The sequence below is a fragment of the Vombatus ursinus genome, unplaced genomic scaffold, assembly GCF_900497805.2.
Source record: "Vombatus ursinus unplaced genomic scaffold, bare-nosed wombat genome assembly UNPS02014784.1, whole genome shotgun sequence".
Taxonomy (NCBI): domain Eukaryota; kingdom Metazoa; phylum Chordata; class Mammalia; order Diprotodontia; family Vombatidae; genus Vombatus; species Vombatus ursinus.
In genome coordinates, this window is record NW_020954562.1 from 2,826,898 (window position 1) to 2,845,764 (window position 18,867).

The 18,867-nt window shown below is 39.0% G+C and overlaps 1 protein-coding gene across 6 annotated transcripts in view; it reads right to left on the minus strand.

The window, feature by feature from the left end:
* Positions 1-18,867, minus strand: part of INPP4B (inositol polyphosphate-4-phosphatase type II B) — a 920,894-nt gene that overhangs the window by 278,391 nt on the left and 623,636 nt on the right. For 5 of the 6 annotated variants that reach the window (XM_027866808.1, XM_027866807.1, XM_027866810.1 and 2 more), the window contains one exon: positions 8,395-8,506. In XM_027866808.1, the coding sequence (XP_027722609.1) occupies positions 8,395-8,506 (112 nt within the window). Of the gene's footprint in view, positions 1-8,394; positions 8,507-14,150; positions 14,221-18,867 lie in introns of those variants that run through there. The other variant, XM_027866811.1, reaches the window with a different exon arrangement.

The following is an 18,867-nucleotide window of genomic DNA, read 5'->3' on the forward strand; positions in this document are numbered from 1 at the left end:
TGAACACAAGTCTTCTGATGACTAATCTGGTGCCCTTTCTATTCAAACACATTGTCTTATATTATAAATGTGGAAACTTAGGATCCTGGAGATAAAGTGACTTGCTCAGGATTACACAACTAATATGATAGAAGTCTTCATGCATTTGACATTTGAATGTTGTCCCATGAAAGAAAGATTAGACTTGTTCTCCTCAGTCCCAGTGAGTAGTACTAGGGACAATGGGTAGAAGTTAAAGAGAAGCAGATTTAAGCTTAAAGTGAGGGGAAAATGTCCAAATAATTAGAGCTACAACAAAGTGAAAAGAACTGACTATGTAACTGACTAACTAAAGAGGTCACCCCAACCAAAGGAATGCAAGCAAAAACTGAATGGCCATTTGTTGGGTATGGTATAAAGGGGATTCTTGTTCAGGTTTGGTGGCATTTGATGGTCTCTGGAGATCCTTGAAACTGATATTTGGGTTTTTTTTTAAACCAGGGGTGGAGAACCTGCGGCCTCAAGGACACATGTGGCCTTCTAGGTCCTCAAGTGTGGCCCTTTGACAGAATCCAAACTTCACAGAACAAATCTTTAATAAAAGAATTTGTTCTGTAAAACTTGGACTCAGTCAAAAGGCCACATTTAAGGACCTAGAAGACCACATGTGGCCTCAAGGTCACAGGCTCCCCACCCCTGTTCTATACCATGCTAACATATCATAAAAGGAGTTTAACGGAGAAATGGGACAGAGGCTTTGGGGGAGGGGGAGAGAAATTAGTCCAGCAGCATAGGAGAGAGAGAATTGAAAGGGGAAGATTTGAGAAAGGGGACAGGTGGTAGGGATAGCTGGACTGTGGATGTATTTATGCTGCAAAAGGAGTCAGATCGAATCTTGATCCTGGATGAATTGGATGGGAAGGTGACCTCACAAGAGCTGACTGCGTGGAGAGGTGAGTTGAGGAGCATGAGTTGTCAGTTAACATGCATTTATTAAGTGCTCAGTATGTGCTAAGCACTGGGGTTACAAAGAAAGGCAGAAACAGGTCCCTGCCCTCAAGGACCTCACCCACATATAACTACAAGTATGCAAGAGAGAATGAACACAGAAGGTGATATCAGGGGGAGGACATAGGAAGTGGGGTGTGGGAGGCTTGATGGGGAAAGAATGGGCAAAGGCCTCCTGCAGTAAGTGAGATCAGAGCTGTCTTGAATGAAGCCAGGGAAGCTAAGAGGTAGAGCTAAGGGGGGAGAACATTTTAGGCCTGGGGAACAGCCAGGCGGTTGGTTGAGAAGCATAGCAACTAGGCCAGTGCAGCTGGATTATTGGGTGCATGGAAGGGGATAAAGTGTAAGAAGACTGATAGGGTAATAAGACCTCAGAGTGGCTACATAGTGCAGACCAGGTGTAGGGAACCCGTGGCCTCAAGGTCACATGTGGCCTTCTAGGTCCTCAAGCGCAGCCCTTTGAATCCAAACTTCATTTTGTTCTGTGAAGTTTGGATTCAGTCAAAAGGCCGCATTTGAGGACCCAGAGGGCCACATGTGGCCTCGAGGCCACAGGTTCCCCACCCCTGTTGTAGACCTTTGCAGTACAAGGCAAGATATGAACCACTTCCAGGAAAAACTAGTGTGCCCCATCCCTTACCTGCCACATCAGCTGGGCCACGTCACCTGTCCTATGCCAATTTCAGTTTTGCCTTACAAAATGAAAGCTGCCAAGTGTCAGAAGGGACAAGTTGAGTATGACAGAAGAGAGACAAAGCAGAGGCATCAGTTCTAACTAGAGGAGTGGGTGAGCAACTGGAAACACACTGACTAGAGACTAGGTTTTTTTTTAATTTTTTTTCCCCTATTTATATGTAAGTATTTATATGAATTTATATTTATATGTAAATATTTATAAGAAGTACTGAACTAAAGTTCTTTAGTAGTGCTCTCTTTAGCACTACTAGTCAGTACTCCTACTAGTAGTTTTTAGATTATTATGAAGTTTTTCTCAGAGAAAATACCTCTGTTGATGCTTATGAGAAAACAGTAACAGATTACTTTGCAAACTGTCATAGAGACGGACATGTCTACATAATCACTACCGGATATTTATATAGTGACTTAAATTTTGCAAAGCACTTTACATGAATTAACCCATTTGGGGGCCTCATGGTAACCATGATTATTGCAACTCATCTATAAATCAGTAGATGAATCCTAGAAAGGAGGACAGTACAGTTATTATTCTACCAATGTGACAAACGAAGAAAGAACACCTCGGAAAGTGAAGCAAATTGCCTTTTGTAACAAAGGTAGCCAATGTCAGAGGAGGGATTTGAACCCAGGTCTTTTTGAGTCCCAGAATCCTACCCTCTATGCACTATGAATGCTGCCTCTCATCATATGCTTTACCACAGGTACCTTACCCAGTGATGACAATTTTTTTTTCAAAACTGCCTCTAAATTTCACGTGCATTTGGTACAGTGATAGACATTTTCTCCTACACAAACCTGAATGTTTATATGGATCACAAGAGAAATTATAGTTTTAGTCCTTTTAAAAAATGTGCAAAAATTAGCAAAAAACCCAAACAAAACAAAAACCATGAAACACATCAGCCAAGAGATAGCCTGTGCTTATGCTCTTCTCTCAGCATGGTGGCGGTTGGGACTTTCTCTCAGCCAGTTGCCTGACTCCAGCACAAGTGAACGAGAACTCGGACGTCGCCTATTTCTGGGACTGTGAAGTTGAGTCTTTGAGGAGTTTTTGGAGAGCAGGATGTAGGTCAAGGAGGGAAATGATGCCAGGTTAATTTCACATTCATGCAGGCATTCTGTGCAAATGGCACAATGCAGCATTCGCTGGCTCCCAAAGGAGGGAGAGGGACCAGGTAAAGGCCATTGTAGCTTATTCTGGGCAGTGGGCCATATGGGACAGGTGGTCAAGAAAGGTGTGAAGAGGTGATCAGAATTCAGAGGAAGGTTGTTCTGCCATTGGCCTTCTGCTCCATTTTCAGCACCACTCATCTCCTTGCCTACCAGCTCAGTCACGGGTCAGTCCTGCAGTCCTCCAAACTGCACATTTACTGCTGCCCCTACCCACCTGTACCCGTGAAGTTTTATAGGATTCAGAGTGAGAAGGGAGTTTCAAGATCATGTAAGTCCATACCCCTTATTTTACAGCAGGCCCAGAAGGTTGAAGTAACTGGCACAATCTTCCACATGTAATGAGTCATAGGGCTAGGAATTATACCCAGGTCTTCTGATGTCAAATCCCATACTCTATTTTATCATGAACTTATCCATAAACATGAACATTTCAATATATAATGAAGAACAAAAAAGAAGCTTGAAAAAAGACCTGCTTTTAAAGAGGTAAACAGATATGAGAGAGAGAGAGAGAGAGAGAAATAGATAGGTAGACAGGTAGGTAGATATACAGACAGATAGGATTAGATAGGTAGGTAGTTATAATAGCATGCCAAAGGAAGACTTGAACAAAGCTTAAAGATCAGGAGGGTGAAAAAAAAGACGTTAAAATGTAAAGATGAGGCCTTCAGATATAAAAATAAACATTTTATGGCTTAGAAAGGGTCTGAGGTTTGCCTAGCTCAATTGTATATAGGAAAAGACCCCCAAAGACAATGAACTCCAAAGGCATGTTTTTGACTCTCACCGATCATCTACATAAGACTCCAATAGGAGTCTGGGAAGGATAAATGACTAAAATGGGATTATTCACCGTAAGTCAAAGAGGAGTTAGGGTACTGGCTCTTTAGCAGGAAGGATGGTCAGACAGGAAAAGCTAGTACCTACTTTGGTAGATAGGTACCATCTGGATATTTCAAGGCTATATGATTCCATCAATGTAAGAAATTCTTTCCCTCCAAGGCATTTGTTACCTATCTGTGCCTTAGGCAAGTCCTGGTATGTTGCCTGGTACACAGGGAGGATAAGCCACCAGCCAATGTTCAAACAATCAGTAAGGGTCTTCTGATCTCTCCTGCTTCAAGGTTCAGTCTTGTTTCTACTACAAACAGGACATTGAGAGGTGGGGTGTACTCTGACATGTGTTTGCCATGTTTTTACCATCTTTGTGTATAGCAATCCTGCATCAGAGCTCCCTTTGTATCCAAAGGGAAGGAATTTGGCTGAAAAATAATTCAAATGTGTACGATGCTGGGCCAAATTCTATTCTGGAGAGACTAATGCATTTCCCATGGACTCACAAAATGAATAATGGATATGACACAGGGAGGCCAATTTAGATTTGGTTCCAGTTGCTTGAACAGGCATCTGGTCGTGTGGGGGTAGTGGCATGAGTGCTCCATTTGGAGTCCACAGGCCTGGCTAAGAATCTTGGCTCTTCTGTTTCCATGGGTATGTCCCTTCTTCTCTGACCCAGTTCTGTAACCTATCAAACGGGCCTTAATAGCTCCTTAGAAGAGCATAGAAGCTAAAGGGCAGGAACTAGTTTGCATTTATCTTTCTATCCCCAATACACAAATGATTGAAAGCTACTGAGAAGACAAGAATCCCACTGTGCTTTTTTAATTTGGTAGAACAAAATGCCACCTTAACTAATCACCTCCAATAAGGCATCTTCTACACAGGTGCTATAATCACACAAGATTCCTTGAAAAGATATAAAAAAGAAGTTACTTTGTTCAATGATCTTTTGATGATGTAAAGTCATAAAGCAGAGGGATGTATGCTTGCCAAAGGTCTTTGGAACTGATGTGATAAACATCTCTCAAAGAATCTAAACAGAAGAGGAATTCCCTATTGATGGTGATGTCTTCCATATATTCCTGTTTGTTGATTACAATATGATCAATCTCTGAAGCATTGCAAGGCCTCCTAAATAATATCCAAGTGCCTCAAATTTGTTTTACCTAAGTATCTATATAAGGGAAATGAAGAATTTCTATTGGATGATATCCAGTTGGATGTTCAGTCTACACAGCTGATGTATCAGTGTATTTGTCTAGGAACAACACTTCAAATGGCCAAAAATTGGTCCCAGAGTTGAATAGGTTGGGCAGCATTTGGGGAAATGCGAAGTGCTTTTTTTTAAGCAAGGGGGTTAAGTGACTTGTCCAGGGTCACACAGCTAATGTGAAGTGCTTTTAATGGTCCTAATCTTCTTCCTGACATGAAAACCCGCTTTTCTTTTAACATCAATATTCCTTCTGTGATTCTACATGGATTTAAATTACTATCTCCAAAGAAATGAATTTGTAGACCAGTTATTAAAAGTAATGGAGAAGCACATGGTGCTCCTAGGTGGATACAACATATTACCATCAAAGTACCATGAAAGAGAAGTGAAATAAAAGATAGTGTTAGAAATAAGTATTACTAAAAAAGAAGGTGAGGTGGTTATGCAGTGAAAATGAGAGGTAACCAATGGAAATTCTGCCTCTTTCACTTATAGTCATATAATGATAAGAGAACAAGGCCCTCAGCAAGTCGGATGGAACCCTACAGAGCTGTGAAAGAGTGGAATATAAAAGAAAGCGGATCTTTTTTTTTTTTAGCAAAGTATTTGAAAAAGTCTTTCATGTTATACTTGTAGATGAGGTAGAAAGATATGGATAGATTCCAGTATGGTTAGATGGTTGCGGAGCTGGGTTGCATGACTAGACCCAAAAAAAGATTCACTGAGTAACAAACAATAGTTATTGATATTGAGTAGATGTCAACTTCCAGGGAGATACCTAATGGAGTGACCAAAAGAATTTGGTTTTTTGTTTCTGTGTTTTCCAAAACTTTAATCAGTAATATAGATGTCACCATAGGTGGGAGGGAGGAATGTACTGACAGTTTAGAACTATGAGCCAAATCAAAGAAGATGGAATTTAATAGGGATAAAAATAATATTCTACACTTGGATGAAAAAAATCAACTTTACAAATATAGAATGTATATAGGTTAGACTACACTTATAATAAAGAAAACCTTGGACTTCAATCCATGAGAAGTTCAAAAATCACTCAATGACAGCAACCAGATATGTTGATGTTGATATTGATGATAATGATGATAATAATAATAATAATAATAATGATAGTCAACATTTATATGGCACTTACTATGTGTCAGGCACTGTGAAGTTTTATAAATATTTTCTCATTCTATCTTCATAACAACTCTAGGAGGTTGTTACCTCCTATTATTATTATTACCCTCATTATTACTATGCTAGGCTGCATTAGAAGATGCATTATTTCCAGAATAAGAGAATTACTAGCTGAGTTGGACTCTGCCCTGATCTGGCCAAATCTGGAATACTATGTTCAGTTCTGGGCATCCCATTTTAGCAATGACATAGACAAGAAAGAGCTGGTCCAGAAAAAAATAATCAAGATGACGAGAAGACTAAATTGGTTAAACAAATTGCAGAGGTTTTAGCCTGGAAAAGAGAAGATTTAGGGATTATGTAAGAGTCTTCAACGGATGAATTAGGAAGCACTGTGGTAAGCACTGTGGATACAATACAAAAGTGAGACAATCTCTGCTCTCAACAAATTTAGATTCTAAGGTGGGAAAACATATACACAGGAATTAAGATTGGGAAGTCAAAAAGAAGGTGCCAAGGGATGATCAATTGCCTTATACAGAGACAACAGTATCATTGATTCGATTAGAATTTTTATGTTTCATGGTCACATCCAAAGGCTTAGCTCCTCCCAGGCAAGGTCTTAGGTTGTCTAGGTTGGACGATGAAGCAGCAGAAAATGACTGGTGTGAAGACGAAGCAGGAAGTATTTTTCAGATATGACTTGGATTAGATGGACCCTAAGATCTCTTCTTGTCATTCAATGAAGCTGTGATTTTAATTAATGATTGTCCTCACAGTGTTTTATAGAGGGGTGTCATGAAGGGAGAATGTTACCAACTTTCAGAGTATTATAGGAATGGGACAATGAAGGACATATCACATCATCTACCGAGCAGATGTACATGTACCACCAGCATTAGACATAAGTGACTTTAAATAATGAGTTTATTTTGTCATAAAAACTATGACTTTAGAATGTGGTACAAAACTCTAGGTCAAAACATGATGAATGATTTTCATAGATTCTAGAGCTAAAAGGACCCTTTGGGAGGAACGCCCTTTGATGAAATCTACATTTCTTTCAAGTGGGCTATTGGCTATTCCCTCACTTGTCATTCCACCTTCCCCTCTATGACTTTGCACTTCCTTTTCACCTCTTTGAATCTTTGGCTTCCTTCAAGACTCTCTGAAGACCGTGGCCTTTTCTGATCTCCTCAGCTATCAGAGCCTCTTCCCTCCTCAAATTGCTCTGTACTTACTTCTATCTTTGAACATATCGCATCCCTCCAGTAGAGTGTAACCTCCTTCAGGGAAGCATCTGTTCTGTTTTCTCCAAGAAAACATGGTTTCTCCATGGTTTCATGTGTATGGTTGGTACTTAATATAGGTTGAATTGAATCTCATGTCCTCGCTTACAGATGAAGCAACTGAGATCCAAAAGGGGGAAAAGTTGCTTATCCAAGTGTCAGGGCAGGCACTGAACCTCAGGTCTTCTGACTCCCTCCCACCCAAATCCAGGACTTTCCATTCTACTAAGCTGCCAGATACATGTTCAAATGAGAAGCATAATTTAAATCTGTTCTCATTATATCATTTCCAGGCCTTCTACATGAAATCTGTAGAAAACATATTTGTCATCTAAGAGAGAATTTTGCTTTGCAAAGAGCACATTTTTGTTTTTCTTCAAACTCCTTCCCTTTGAAGACAAAAGGGACTTTTAGGACAGACTAGTCATAAAGAAAGAAGGTGACAACGTGGCCACAATTACTGGCACGGAGCAGAGCACATTCTGCTAAGCTTCAAGGAAGGAACACAGACTTGGCTACATCTTGGATGTAGCCCTCCTTCATAGCTCACCCTTCCTGTAATTTCATCAGTGCCACATTCTTATTCCAAAAGCCTGACCCCCCCCCTTTTGTCTAAAGCCTGATCCCCGCCTTTTGTCTAAAAATTACAGTCTAATCAAAATTAATCTCTTTCCAAAGAGGCTATTGGGAATGAAGAGCAGCTCGCCTTTTACAATGGCCTCACAGTTGTGTTTTTTTAACTCTCTTAGGCAGTGGTTAATTACTGCAAAAATGGAGCTGAAATGACTATCTTTGTTCTATTGGGAAGGGGAGGAGCATACCAAGGAGAACTACACCAGTAAGCGAGTGTTTCTGGAGTATACTCTTGTACAAGTGGGACTTTTAGTTCAGAGGATTGAACCCAAATCTTGTATTCCAGTTCTGGGGCTGCTTTCTCATTTTACTTTTTCAATAATGAGAGTTCAAACCCCACTGTGGTGTTAGCAACAGAGGCATCTGGTGCAGCTGATCATTTCTAATTTAATTTGTGCAATGAGCTGCCCAAGATCCTACCTTTTGTCCCTGCACATCTGTTGTGATGTGGTCGGCTTCCCCATCCTCTATCTCCCCCATCTTCAAAAGATTGACTTCTATGGCACCAACAATTTTTCCACCATCGGAAGTTCTGAAACCAAAAACAAAAGGTGAGATCTTCCTTCAGCCCATAAAGTTCCCAGGAAAAGGTGATTTCCTTGAGGTAACATTTTCAAAGCAGTCCATTTTGGAGCTTCTTTGGTTGTAATAAAGTAATTTCTTATAAACATAAAACGAATGCTAACAATGGGATATTTTTCCCATAAAACTCCATTTAATGAAATGAACCGTAGATGTATAAGGAGAAGTCATGGGTGAATAAGCACACCTCATGAAGGTAAAATCATTTCATAAGTACCTATAATGTTAGGACCAAATGTTCTTAAATGGGTACACATTAACAGAGTGCCAATTTTAGAATTTTTATTTTTTATCCTGCAAATCTAACCCTTAAGGAATGTCTCCCAATTAACAGCTACATGTAGAAAATATAAATAGCAAAACATAGAAGCTACAGAAAAGGCAAATCAGTAAAAGATATTGTGTGGTGGAAAAGACTGCTGAATTAGGCACCACCTTTGTCACTACAGGCAAGTCACTTTCCCCTTCTCAGTTTTTTCATGTGTAAAATGTGGGCATTAGTATTACTGGGCATTTCATCCTCCCAAAACTCCCCTCCATACCCTCCCAGTAAGTGTATATTTCACTGAATTGAGGTCATTTGCTGAGAATTCCCTCTTATCCTTTACTCTTCATCGCACACTCAGACCCTTTCCACCTCTTGTCTCACAAGAAAAAGTAGCTCCTCTCATTCCCAAAGCTGATCCCAAGCCATCCTGTCTTTTCAAGCAGACTTGTCTCCTCTCCTCACCTCCCCTCTTATCCCTATCGCCTCACTAGTCTTCACTTTCTCTCTATCTACCTGTTACTTCCCTATTGCCTATAAATAACCCTGACTTCTTATCTCTCCTCCATTTTTGTGGCTTGACTGCTTGAGAAAGTCATCTATAATTAGTGCCACTATTTCATGTCCTTTCACTTTCCTATTAACTTTCTTCAGTTGGGTTTATGACTTAACCATTCAACTAAAACTGCTCTCTCCAAATTTACAAATGACTTCATAATGGCCAAATCTAATGACCTTTTCTGAATCCTAACTCTTCTTATCGTCTCTGCAGCCTTTGACACAACTGATCACCCTCTTCTCCTCAATACTCTTCTCTCCAGATTTTCCTTGCTATTCCTCGTACACACAGGACACTTCATCTCCTGACTTCTAGAGTGTTGCCTGGCTGTTCCCCATGCCTGGAATTCTCTCCCTCCTCATCTCTGAATTCTGACTTCTCTGGCTTCCTTCAAGTCCCAGCTAAAATTCCACTTTTTATAAGAATCCTTTTCTAATAGTTCCTATGTTGAATATCTTGAATTTTATATATATATATATATATATGCATATATACATATACATACACACATATTATATACATATATACACAATTATATAAACATGAAAATAACTATAATCAAGAGAAAGAAAGAAAGGAAAGAAGGTAGGAAGAAAGGATCGAAGAAAGATAGATAAGATAGATATAGATATGCTTATTGACTAATTCACAGAAAGGGTCATTAAATAAGTTTAAAGTTTTTTATATAATGTTCTTTTTTATTTTTTTGTTATCCATTTTTATTATTTTTTGTTGTTTATGTAATAGCTTGATCACAAATTGTTATTTTATAACTAATATTTAAGTACTATAATCAGACACATATGTATACATACATCTTGATTACTGAGTTATTTTCACGTTATCGCTTTCATTAGATTGTGAGTTCCTTGAGAGTAAGGACTAATTTTTTTTAAACTTTCTTTGTATCCCCAGACTTTACCACGGTGCCTCACACACAGTCGGTGCTTATTAAATGCTTGTTGACTAAGTCACAGAAAGGGCCATTACAGAAGTTTAGAGTTTCTTATGTAATGATTTTTCTTAGCCTTCTTTATGTATTTAAGTTGTCTTATGATTGTTAATTCCATAATATAAAAAAAAAATAAAGAAAAGAAACTCATACACCAAAATGTTCATAGCAACACTTTCTATGGTAGCAAAAAAGTAGAAAACAGAACGCATGTGCAATGAGGATGGAACAGCTGAACAAATTGTAGTACATGAATATAATGCATAATTATATAATGCACATATAAATGCAAATATATACAGTGAACATAAGGAATCCAGAGAAGCCTGAGAATACCTGTATGAATTGATGCACAGTGAGGAAAGCAAGATCAGAAAACAATATATACAATGGCTACATTAATGCTAATGGAAATAACAATGAAAGCAGAAGGAAATATGTATTTATATATTACCTACTATGTGCCAGGTACTGTGCTAAGTGGTTTTTACAAATATCTCATTTGATAGGCAAAGAGGCAATGTAAATGCTCTAATATGGAAACTATAAGCAAGGAAAACTAACTCTCTATATATGTACATACATACATATATATATATATACAAATATTTATACATATATTAAGATAGTCATATAATACATACTATACACACATTATGTACACACATATACATTCACATACACAAGTATATATACAATACATATATAACATATACACATGCTTACACAGAGATATACATGCATGTGTATATAATACAAACATACATATTTATGTGTGTATATATACATACACACATACATGAAATTTAGAATAAAGTAAAATAAAGTGAGGAATTTGAAAATTTAAAATCCCCTCCATCTTGTCATTTATAAATAGAAATATTGCTTTTCTTCTTCATAAACCTCTTTTCAGCATGTCTTCCTTTTGACTCAGATTCTGACTTGGGTATTTTGCCCTATTACAAGCAAAATGAAGGAGTTAGACCAGATAATTTCCAAGTTCTCAAACACTGGAAAGGTTATTTTTAATGCATTCTAGCTTCCCCTTTCCAGAAAACAAAGCCCATTTGATAATACTGCTGGCAATACTCCAGAATTAAAAAAAAAAAGCACACTTGACTCTAATCATCTGAAATCTCACACCTTTTTTCTCCTTTCCAAATGTAACTTTAAAAAAATATTCTTAAAGAGGAGTTATTGATTTAGACTGAAAAATAGTTTATATTTGTGTAATGCTTCAAAGTTTGCAAAGAACGTGATGTAGTAGATAGCTCTGGACTCTGAATTAGGAAGACCTGGGTTCAAAGCCTGCCTCAGACACTTAAGAGCTATGTGATCCTGGGCAAGCCATGTAACCTTTGTTGCCCTCCATTCTTGATCTCTAAAATGAGGGGCTTGGACTCTAAGGTCACCTCCCACTCAAATCTATGATCCAGTGAACTTTAGATATATTACTGCATTTGATTCTCATGATCACTCTTGAAAGTAGTTAACATTCCCATTTAATGATGAGCAAACTGAGGCTAAGAGAGGTTAGGTGTGACTTGCTCATAGTCTCATAGCTAATGTCAGAGATGGGATTTAAACACTGGTCTTCCTAATTTCCAGTCCAACACTCTACCTACCATAGAAAGTTACCTTTCAAAAGTATATTAATTAAACAAAAAGCCAACCTAATAAGAAGCTACTAGATGATTGGAAGCTTTTTGCCAAAAGCCTTCAAATTACAAATTGAAAAGAAGCTTTAGAGTTGTTTCTTTAATGAAATTAAACACAGAGAATGAATTTCTGGGGCATTGCTAATATCACTATAATAAAATGACTCTGCACACAATGAAGGGGGAAAGGATTTGCTCATTAAGCAATGTATTAAAATTCTTTTTTGATAAGAAATGGAATACAATGCTATTTGTTCATTTTAAATAATAATGCTGGATGTCAGTTGAGGAAAACTAATGAATAAAATGCAAACATTTATCACACCTGAACTATGTACACTGGTGATGACGGCATGCTCAGTACCCAAGCAGGTAAGGTCCTTGAAGGCAGTATTTGTTTTTTGCACTCCCAGAAACTGAAATAGCACTTTTCCCATAGTGGGAACTTAATATATATGCTTGGTGACTTATATCAGAGGGAAAGAGTAGCACTAGAAAAAGTCCCATCCAGCAAAAATCTGAGGTGACCCTCAGCTTCCTGTGCAAATTCAGGACTAGCTGGGACAAATTGGGGTGTGGCATATCTGTGATGAATTACTCAGTAGCAGGAGGTTTCAGCCATTAGCCCGGCTTTGCATTCCAAGTCCATTCTTTTTGTGATTTTTACAGAGTGTATTGTAGCTAAAGAGCTGACCTTGAAATCAGGAAAAGATAAATCCTGCCTTTCCCATATTCTTGTTGAGTCATGTAAACTCCCAGTGAGAGCCCTAGACAGCCCTCTAAGGTTATGAGTTGAGGAGGAAGCCACCACCTGCATTAACAGAAGACTATTCTCACACGGATCTATTCACACTAATGAATTATGGGTGTGATAAGAAGAAAAAAAAATTAAACATTAAATTATCTTTCTTTTTCTTCTATTGAAACCAGTAGGCAGCTCGGAGATGAAGTGCAATCTATGGAGCTAATCCTACTTTTTCAGTTCCAGCCCCCTTTTAGAGCAATCTTGCAAGGTCTATGCCCACATAAAGAAGCCGAGACAGGGTTTTACCTTAGAAAGCCAAAATAGGGAGGCGGGCAGAGACTGGGAGATGGGGAAGGGAACACTTTCTGAGAAGAGTCGCTGTGATCTGGGCACTGGCACTGTCCTCCCTATGCCCCATCCTCCAGTGGTCTTCTCTTCCAATTATTCACTCTCACCCCTGGGGATCCGTATCAAGGCACATCCCTCTCCTGGGCTTTTCCCTCCCCCAGTCCCTACTAGAAGATTGGCCAAACTTTCTAAGGGAGAGGCAGCCCCTCTATCCTGGTACAACCACACCTGTAATCCAACCATCTTTGCCTTCCCAATCAAGAGGCCTTCTGATTCCCTTAAAAGCAAGTATTCAAATGACTTAAGTTAAAAGGAATTGACTTACAAGTCCCGTTTGGGGTGTATGAGATATCTCTGTTTTCCAGCAGTTTTATATGGGAAAAAGGGGAGTTTTAAGACTGGAGGCAAAGATGATCCCAGCAGGAATGTAGCTTATGGGAACAAAGAGTGCAGTGATACAGGGATCAATCTATAAGGTTCAAGGCAAGTCTAGCATTTACTAAGTGCTTACCATGTGCTAGGCTCTGGGGACACAAAAAACAAAAGGAAAGAGTGCCCTGCCCTCAGTGAGCTTAAATTTTATCTAAGTTTGTAAACACCTGGAGAGATCTAGGACCTTAATTTGATCCTGGTGTATTGATTCTGTCTTTAACCTCAAATCCAATTGATTCCTTGCCACTGACTAGTTCTTTATGGTATAAATATTCTTATACCCCCACTTTGGCCCCAAGATCTTATTGGAAACTGTCTTGGAAACCTACTCTTAAAATATTTTCCCCCACATTGCACAGTTCTGGCCTTTGTTAGAACCACAGTACCATATCTCACAAGATCATGGATGACAATATGGCCTCACTGTTGATCCATACCACAGGTTCTGTCACTGGATAGGACCAAGAAGACTAGAATGTTAAGGCACCTGAGTTTTAGTCCTAACTCTTTTACTAATTATGTGACCTTCCATAAATCATTTAATTTCTCTGTGCCCATTTGCTTATCTGTTAAATGAGAGGGTTGAAGTAAAAATAATTTCTAATATTATTTCCAAGTATTAAATGCTAACTTACTTGCAATCAAAGCACATTCTAATCCGTCAGATTGTCAGTGCTTCTGTCACTGAGATTTCAAAAACTGCACATGCTTGAGGTTTTAGGGACTGCACACAGCTGAAAGAAAGCCATAGGTCAGCTGGGCTAACCCCCAATCGATCAATTAACATTTACTAAGGGGAGATAACATGACAAATATATATAAAGCAAGCTATACACAGGATACATATGAAATAATTAACAGCAGGAATGCACTGGAATTAGGAGAGATTGGAGAAGGCTTCCTACAGAAGGCAGAATTTTAGTTGGGATGTAAAGGAAACCAGGGAGGTGAGTAAATTCTAGGGATGGAGGACTGCCAGAGAAAATGCCCAGAGCCAATAGATAGAGCATCTTTTTTTTTTTTTTCCTGGAACAGCCAGGAGGCCAGTGTCACTGGATCAAAGAGTACATATTGGAAAGTAAGGTGTAAAAAGACTAGAAAAGCAGAAAGGGGCTAGATTATGATGGGCTTTGAATGCCAGGGCATTTTGTACTTGCTCCTGGAGGCAACAGGAAGTCACTGGAGTTTGCTGAGTAGGGGGGAATGACATCACTGGACCCGAATTTTAGGAAAATCACTTTAGTGGCTGAGTGGAGGATGGATTGGAGTGGGGAGGGACCAAGGAGGTGAGGGCTGTAAATCAGTGAGTGAGCTCTTTGATGTTGATTATTTGGTTCTTGTCTCTAATAATGGCTACCCGACACATATAACTTTCTAGGGAAAGAGAGCTGAGAAAAAACCACTGGTACTGTGTTTGGAGTAGCAATAGCTCTTTTAGAAGGGTATGCCTCGCTATGTCTGACAGCCCCTCCGGCTTTCCCCATAGGTGAGGGTTGCGTGACCTAGTTGGAGCTTGCACTATGATGGTTGTCATGGACAGAGTTGTCCTTTTTAACTCTGGCAGAGTATGATTCCTTGCTGGACCCTAAGAGGAAAGACCACCTCTGCGTCATCACTGTCAGGGCTGGAAAATAGCTAGTATTATAACACATGGAGTTAATTGGTACAACTGGTCAGAGGTAAGGTTTATACTACTGGTTACTGCCTTTAAAAGTCACTTTAACAAGTGACTTCCATCTGCTCCCTCACTGTGTGGAATAAGAAGGCATTAATTGTCATTTAGTAAAGCTATCCCATTACAGCCAATAATGTAGTTATATGTGCAGTCTCTTGGCCTTCTCCATTTTGCAAGAAATGCTTAATATTCCTTTGAATTCATTGTTATGGCCCAATATCACACACACACACACACACACACACACACACACACCCTAATGTTTTCTCCTCTTCTCCAGCAGAAATGTAAGTTTCCTGAAGGCAGAAGTTATGTTTTTGTGTTTGCAATTCTATTACCTAAAACAGTTCCTTACACATGGAAGAATTTAATAAATGTCTGTTGATTTGAACTGTGCCTTTTAAAAAAAATAGATTTTGAATAATGTATCACTCTCTCGCTATGGTCATTCTGAAACCAACATCTAAGTCCTGCTGATCTGAACAGAGGTTATCCTTCACCCAGGTAATCTCTCCCTAGCTGCTTAACATTTCTCCTTTGTATCCTGGGAAAACCTTGAGAACCGATTGGACTAAGTAAGATACAAGAGACTCTTGCTTGGACTTTCTATCAAGAAAGATGACCTCTACACTGGGGATGATATATCAAAAATGGTTACCAGGAAAGTGAAACGAGCAATAAAGTAAGAAGTTGGAAAGAGAGTTCCTTGCTAGGCTCAATCAGTTCAATGTAATTGGCCTGGAGACACTACATTCCAATGTAGGAAGTGAAAAAGGAAGAAGGGGGAAGGAGAGGGGAGTGTCCCAGATAGTGATCACTGAAAAATTATGGAAAATGAGTGACATATTCTAGATACGGAAGAAGGAAGATGCTTACCATGATTTTCACAAAGGAAAAATTTGAAATGTTAAATTATAAACTAGTGGGTTTGATGTTAATTAATAGTAAAATACCAGAACAGATTAATAAAGTCCTCAAAAGGGAGAATATGATCACTAAAACTAACAAAAGCTGATTAAAAACAAGTTATACCAGAAACTAACTTCATTTTGGACAAGGTTTCTAAACTAGGGTAGAATCAGTGTAACAAAGTGGATTGTGTTTAGCTTAGAGTTAGGAGCACTTGGCTTTAATACCTTCCTCTAAGATTTCCTAGTTTTGTATTCTTGAGAAAGTCACTTAACTTCTGTTCTTTCTAGGATTCATCTACTAATTTATAGATGAGTTGCCATTTGCTTTACTGAAGTGAATTTCCCATGTTGACAAAAGCACGGATCCTTTGCATATTCATGCATTCTAGACTATTTGATCAGGGAAATGACATTAACATAATGTATCTTGAGTTTAGCAGGGTATTTGAGAAAGTGCCCCTTGGGATCCCTCTTGAGAAACTGTAGAGCAGCAGACTGGATAGTGCAGTTGAGTTGTTTCAGAAATGGTCTACTGAATGGATCCAAAGAGTATTGATTGACAAATGGACTAAAGAATTTGGAAAACAAAACTTCAGAGTTAGGAATCCCTAATACACCCAAGTGGTCAACCAGACTGAAGATAACAAATGATAGGAACTTTTCTGGGATGCTAATTCTATTTAGAATTAGCTCTGATTTTCAGGAGGTTTTTTCCTGACATAAAGCCTAAATTGCAACTTCTAACTAATGACCCTGATTCTGCCTTCTAGAGACAAAGAAAATAAGTTATGGGATCATGGATCTAGAACTGGAAGGTCCTTGGGAGTCCTTATAGTCCAGACACTTCTTTTTACGATGAGGAAACTGATACTTATAGAGGATAAATGATTTGCCCATAGTCATCCATATTAAGTATCCAAGGCAGGATTTGAACCAATGTTCAGTCAGTGCCCTTTTCCATAGTACCATACTGCTTCTTATCTCTCTTCTGTATGACAGCTCTCATTCTAAATCTTTGAAAATTGCTATCATGTCTCCTCCCATCCCGACCTAAGTCTTTTCCTAGCTAAACACTCCCAGTTTCTTCAACTAATCCTCATAGGACATTGGGAGTGAAGGGAAGAGAGTAAGCATTTTTGTAGTGCTTCTTATGTGCCAGGCACTGTGCTAAGTACCTTATTATTTCATTCAATCTTCACAATAGCCCTGAGAGGTAGGTGCTACTTATACTCTACTTTATAGTTGAGGAAACCAAGGTCAATAGAGGATATGTGATTTGCTCCACTTTGTAGTTGAGGAAACTGAGGTAACTAGAGGATGTGTGACTTGCTCAGAGTCATACAACTGTAAGTGTCTGCGGCCAAATTTGAACTCAGGTTTTCCCGAATCTAGACCCAATGCCCCCGGCCACTGCACCGCCAACTACCTTCATGACAAGGACGCAAGTTGCTTTTTCTGGATGGCCCCCTGGCTTATCAATGACAGCATTAAGAACTAAATAGAACTCTTCACATCTGCTCTGACCGGGACAGAGAACAGCAGGAACGTAATTTCTATTTCTGGAAGCTAGACTTCTTTCTCTTGCCTGAGATCACATTATGATTTTTTTTTTTTTTTTGGTGAGATGTCACATTGCCAACTTTGAGCTTGTTGTCTACCACAGGCAACGCACTGTCTACCCATGCCTCTCCCTTCCTGAAGTTGATTTTTTGAACTCAATTGTGAGACTTTACATTTATCCTTATTGAGATAATCTTATTAGATGTGGACCAATGCTGGCTTGTCAAGATCTTTACAAATCTTCATTCTGTCATCCAGTGCATTATTTCTCTCTCTCAGATCTGTATCACAAGAAAATCTGATGAACATGCCATCTATGCTTTTATCCAAGTCTTTGCTAAAATGTTAAACAGCTCAGTTGGAATCTGGACAAACTGCCGCAGGGCTCTGTCCTTGGTTCTCTTCTGTTTAACGATTTTGTCACTGATGTGGACGAAGGTATAGATGGTGAGTTTATCGAATCTGTAGATGACATAATCATAATGGGGAACATGGAGCAGGGAGAGCTAGAAAATGTCCTGGATAACAGAATTTGAATCCAGAAAGGTCCTGACAAGCTGGAACAGTGGGCTGAGTTAATAAAAATGAAATTGAATAGAGCTACGTGGAAAGCACTCCACTTGGGTTTCTAACAGTAACCTGACTCCCCAAGTCAAGTATGAGGGAGATGTGGAGGCAGAGCGGCTCCCATAAAGCAGAAGTAGATGTTCCGGCAGGCCACCTATTCTGTAAAAGTCAGCGCTGTTACGCGTTTGTCCCCCAAATTCAACACAATACTAGACAGCATTGATAAAAGTCTACAATAACCAAAAGTCAGTCCATATGTGGATGATTGCACATGTTAGCTCCTAATAAGTTTGACTATCTAAAAATAGAATGGGTTACCTTGATATATATTGAGCACTCCCTTCCTGGGGGTCTTTATGTAGATACTTGATCACCATTTGTTGAAAGAGTTGTAGACAAGGTTTATGACTTGTGAAAGGGTTAAAGCAGATTCTAATGTTCTCCAGTTCCATCCCTAAATCTTACTTGGATTTCCTTGTTTAGGTTCTATGAACTGATCAAAGCCTTTGGACCAGGTGTTCTTGATTTTTTTTTTTTTATTTCATGGATGCTTTTGGCAGCCCAGTAAATTTTATGGACCCCTTCTCAAAATGAAGTTTTGAAATGCACAGAATAAAATGCATAGCATTACAAAGGAAA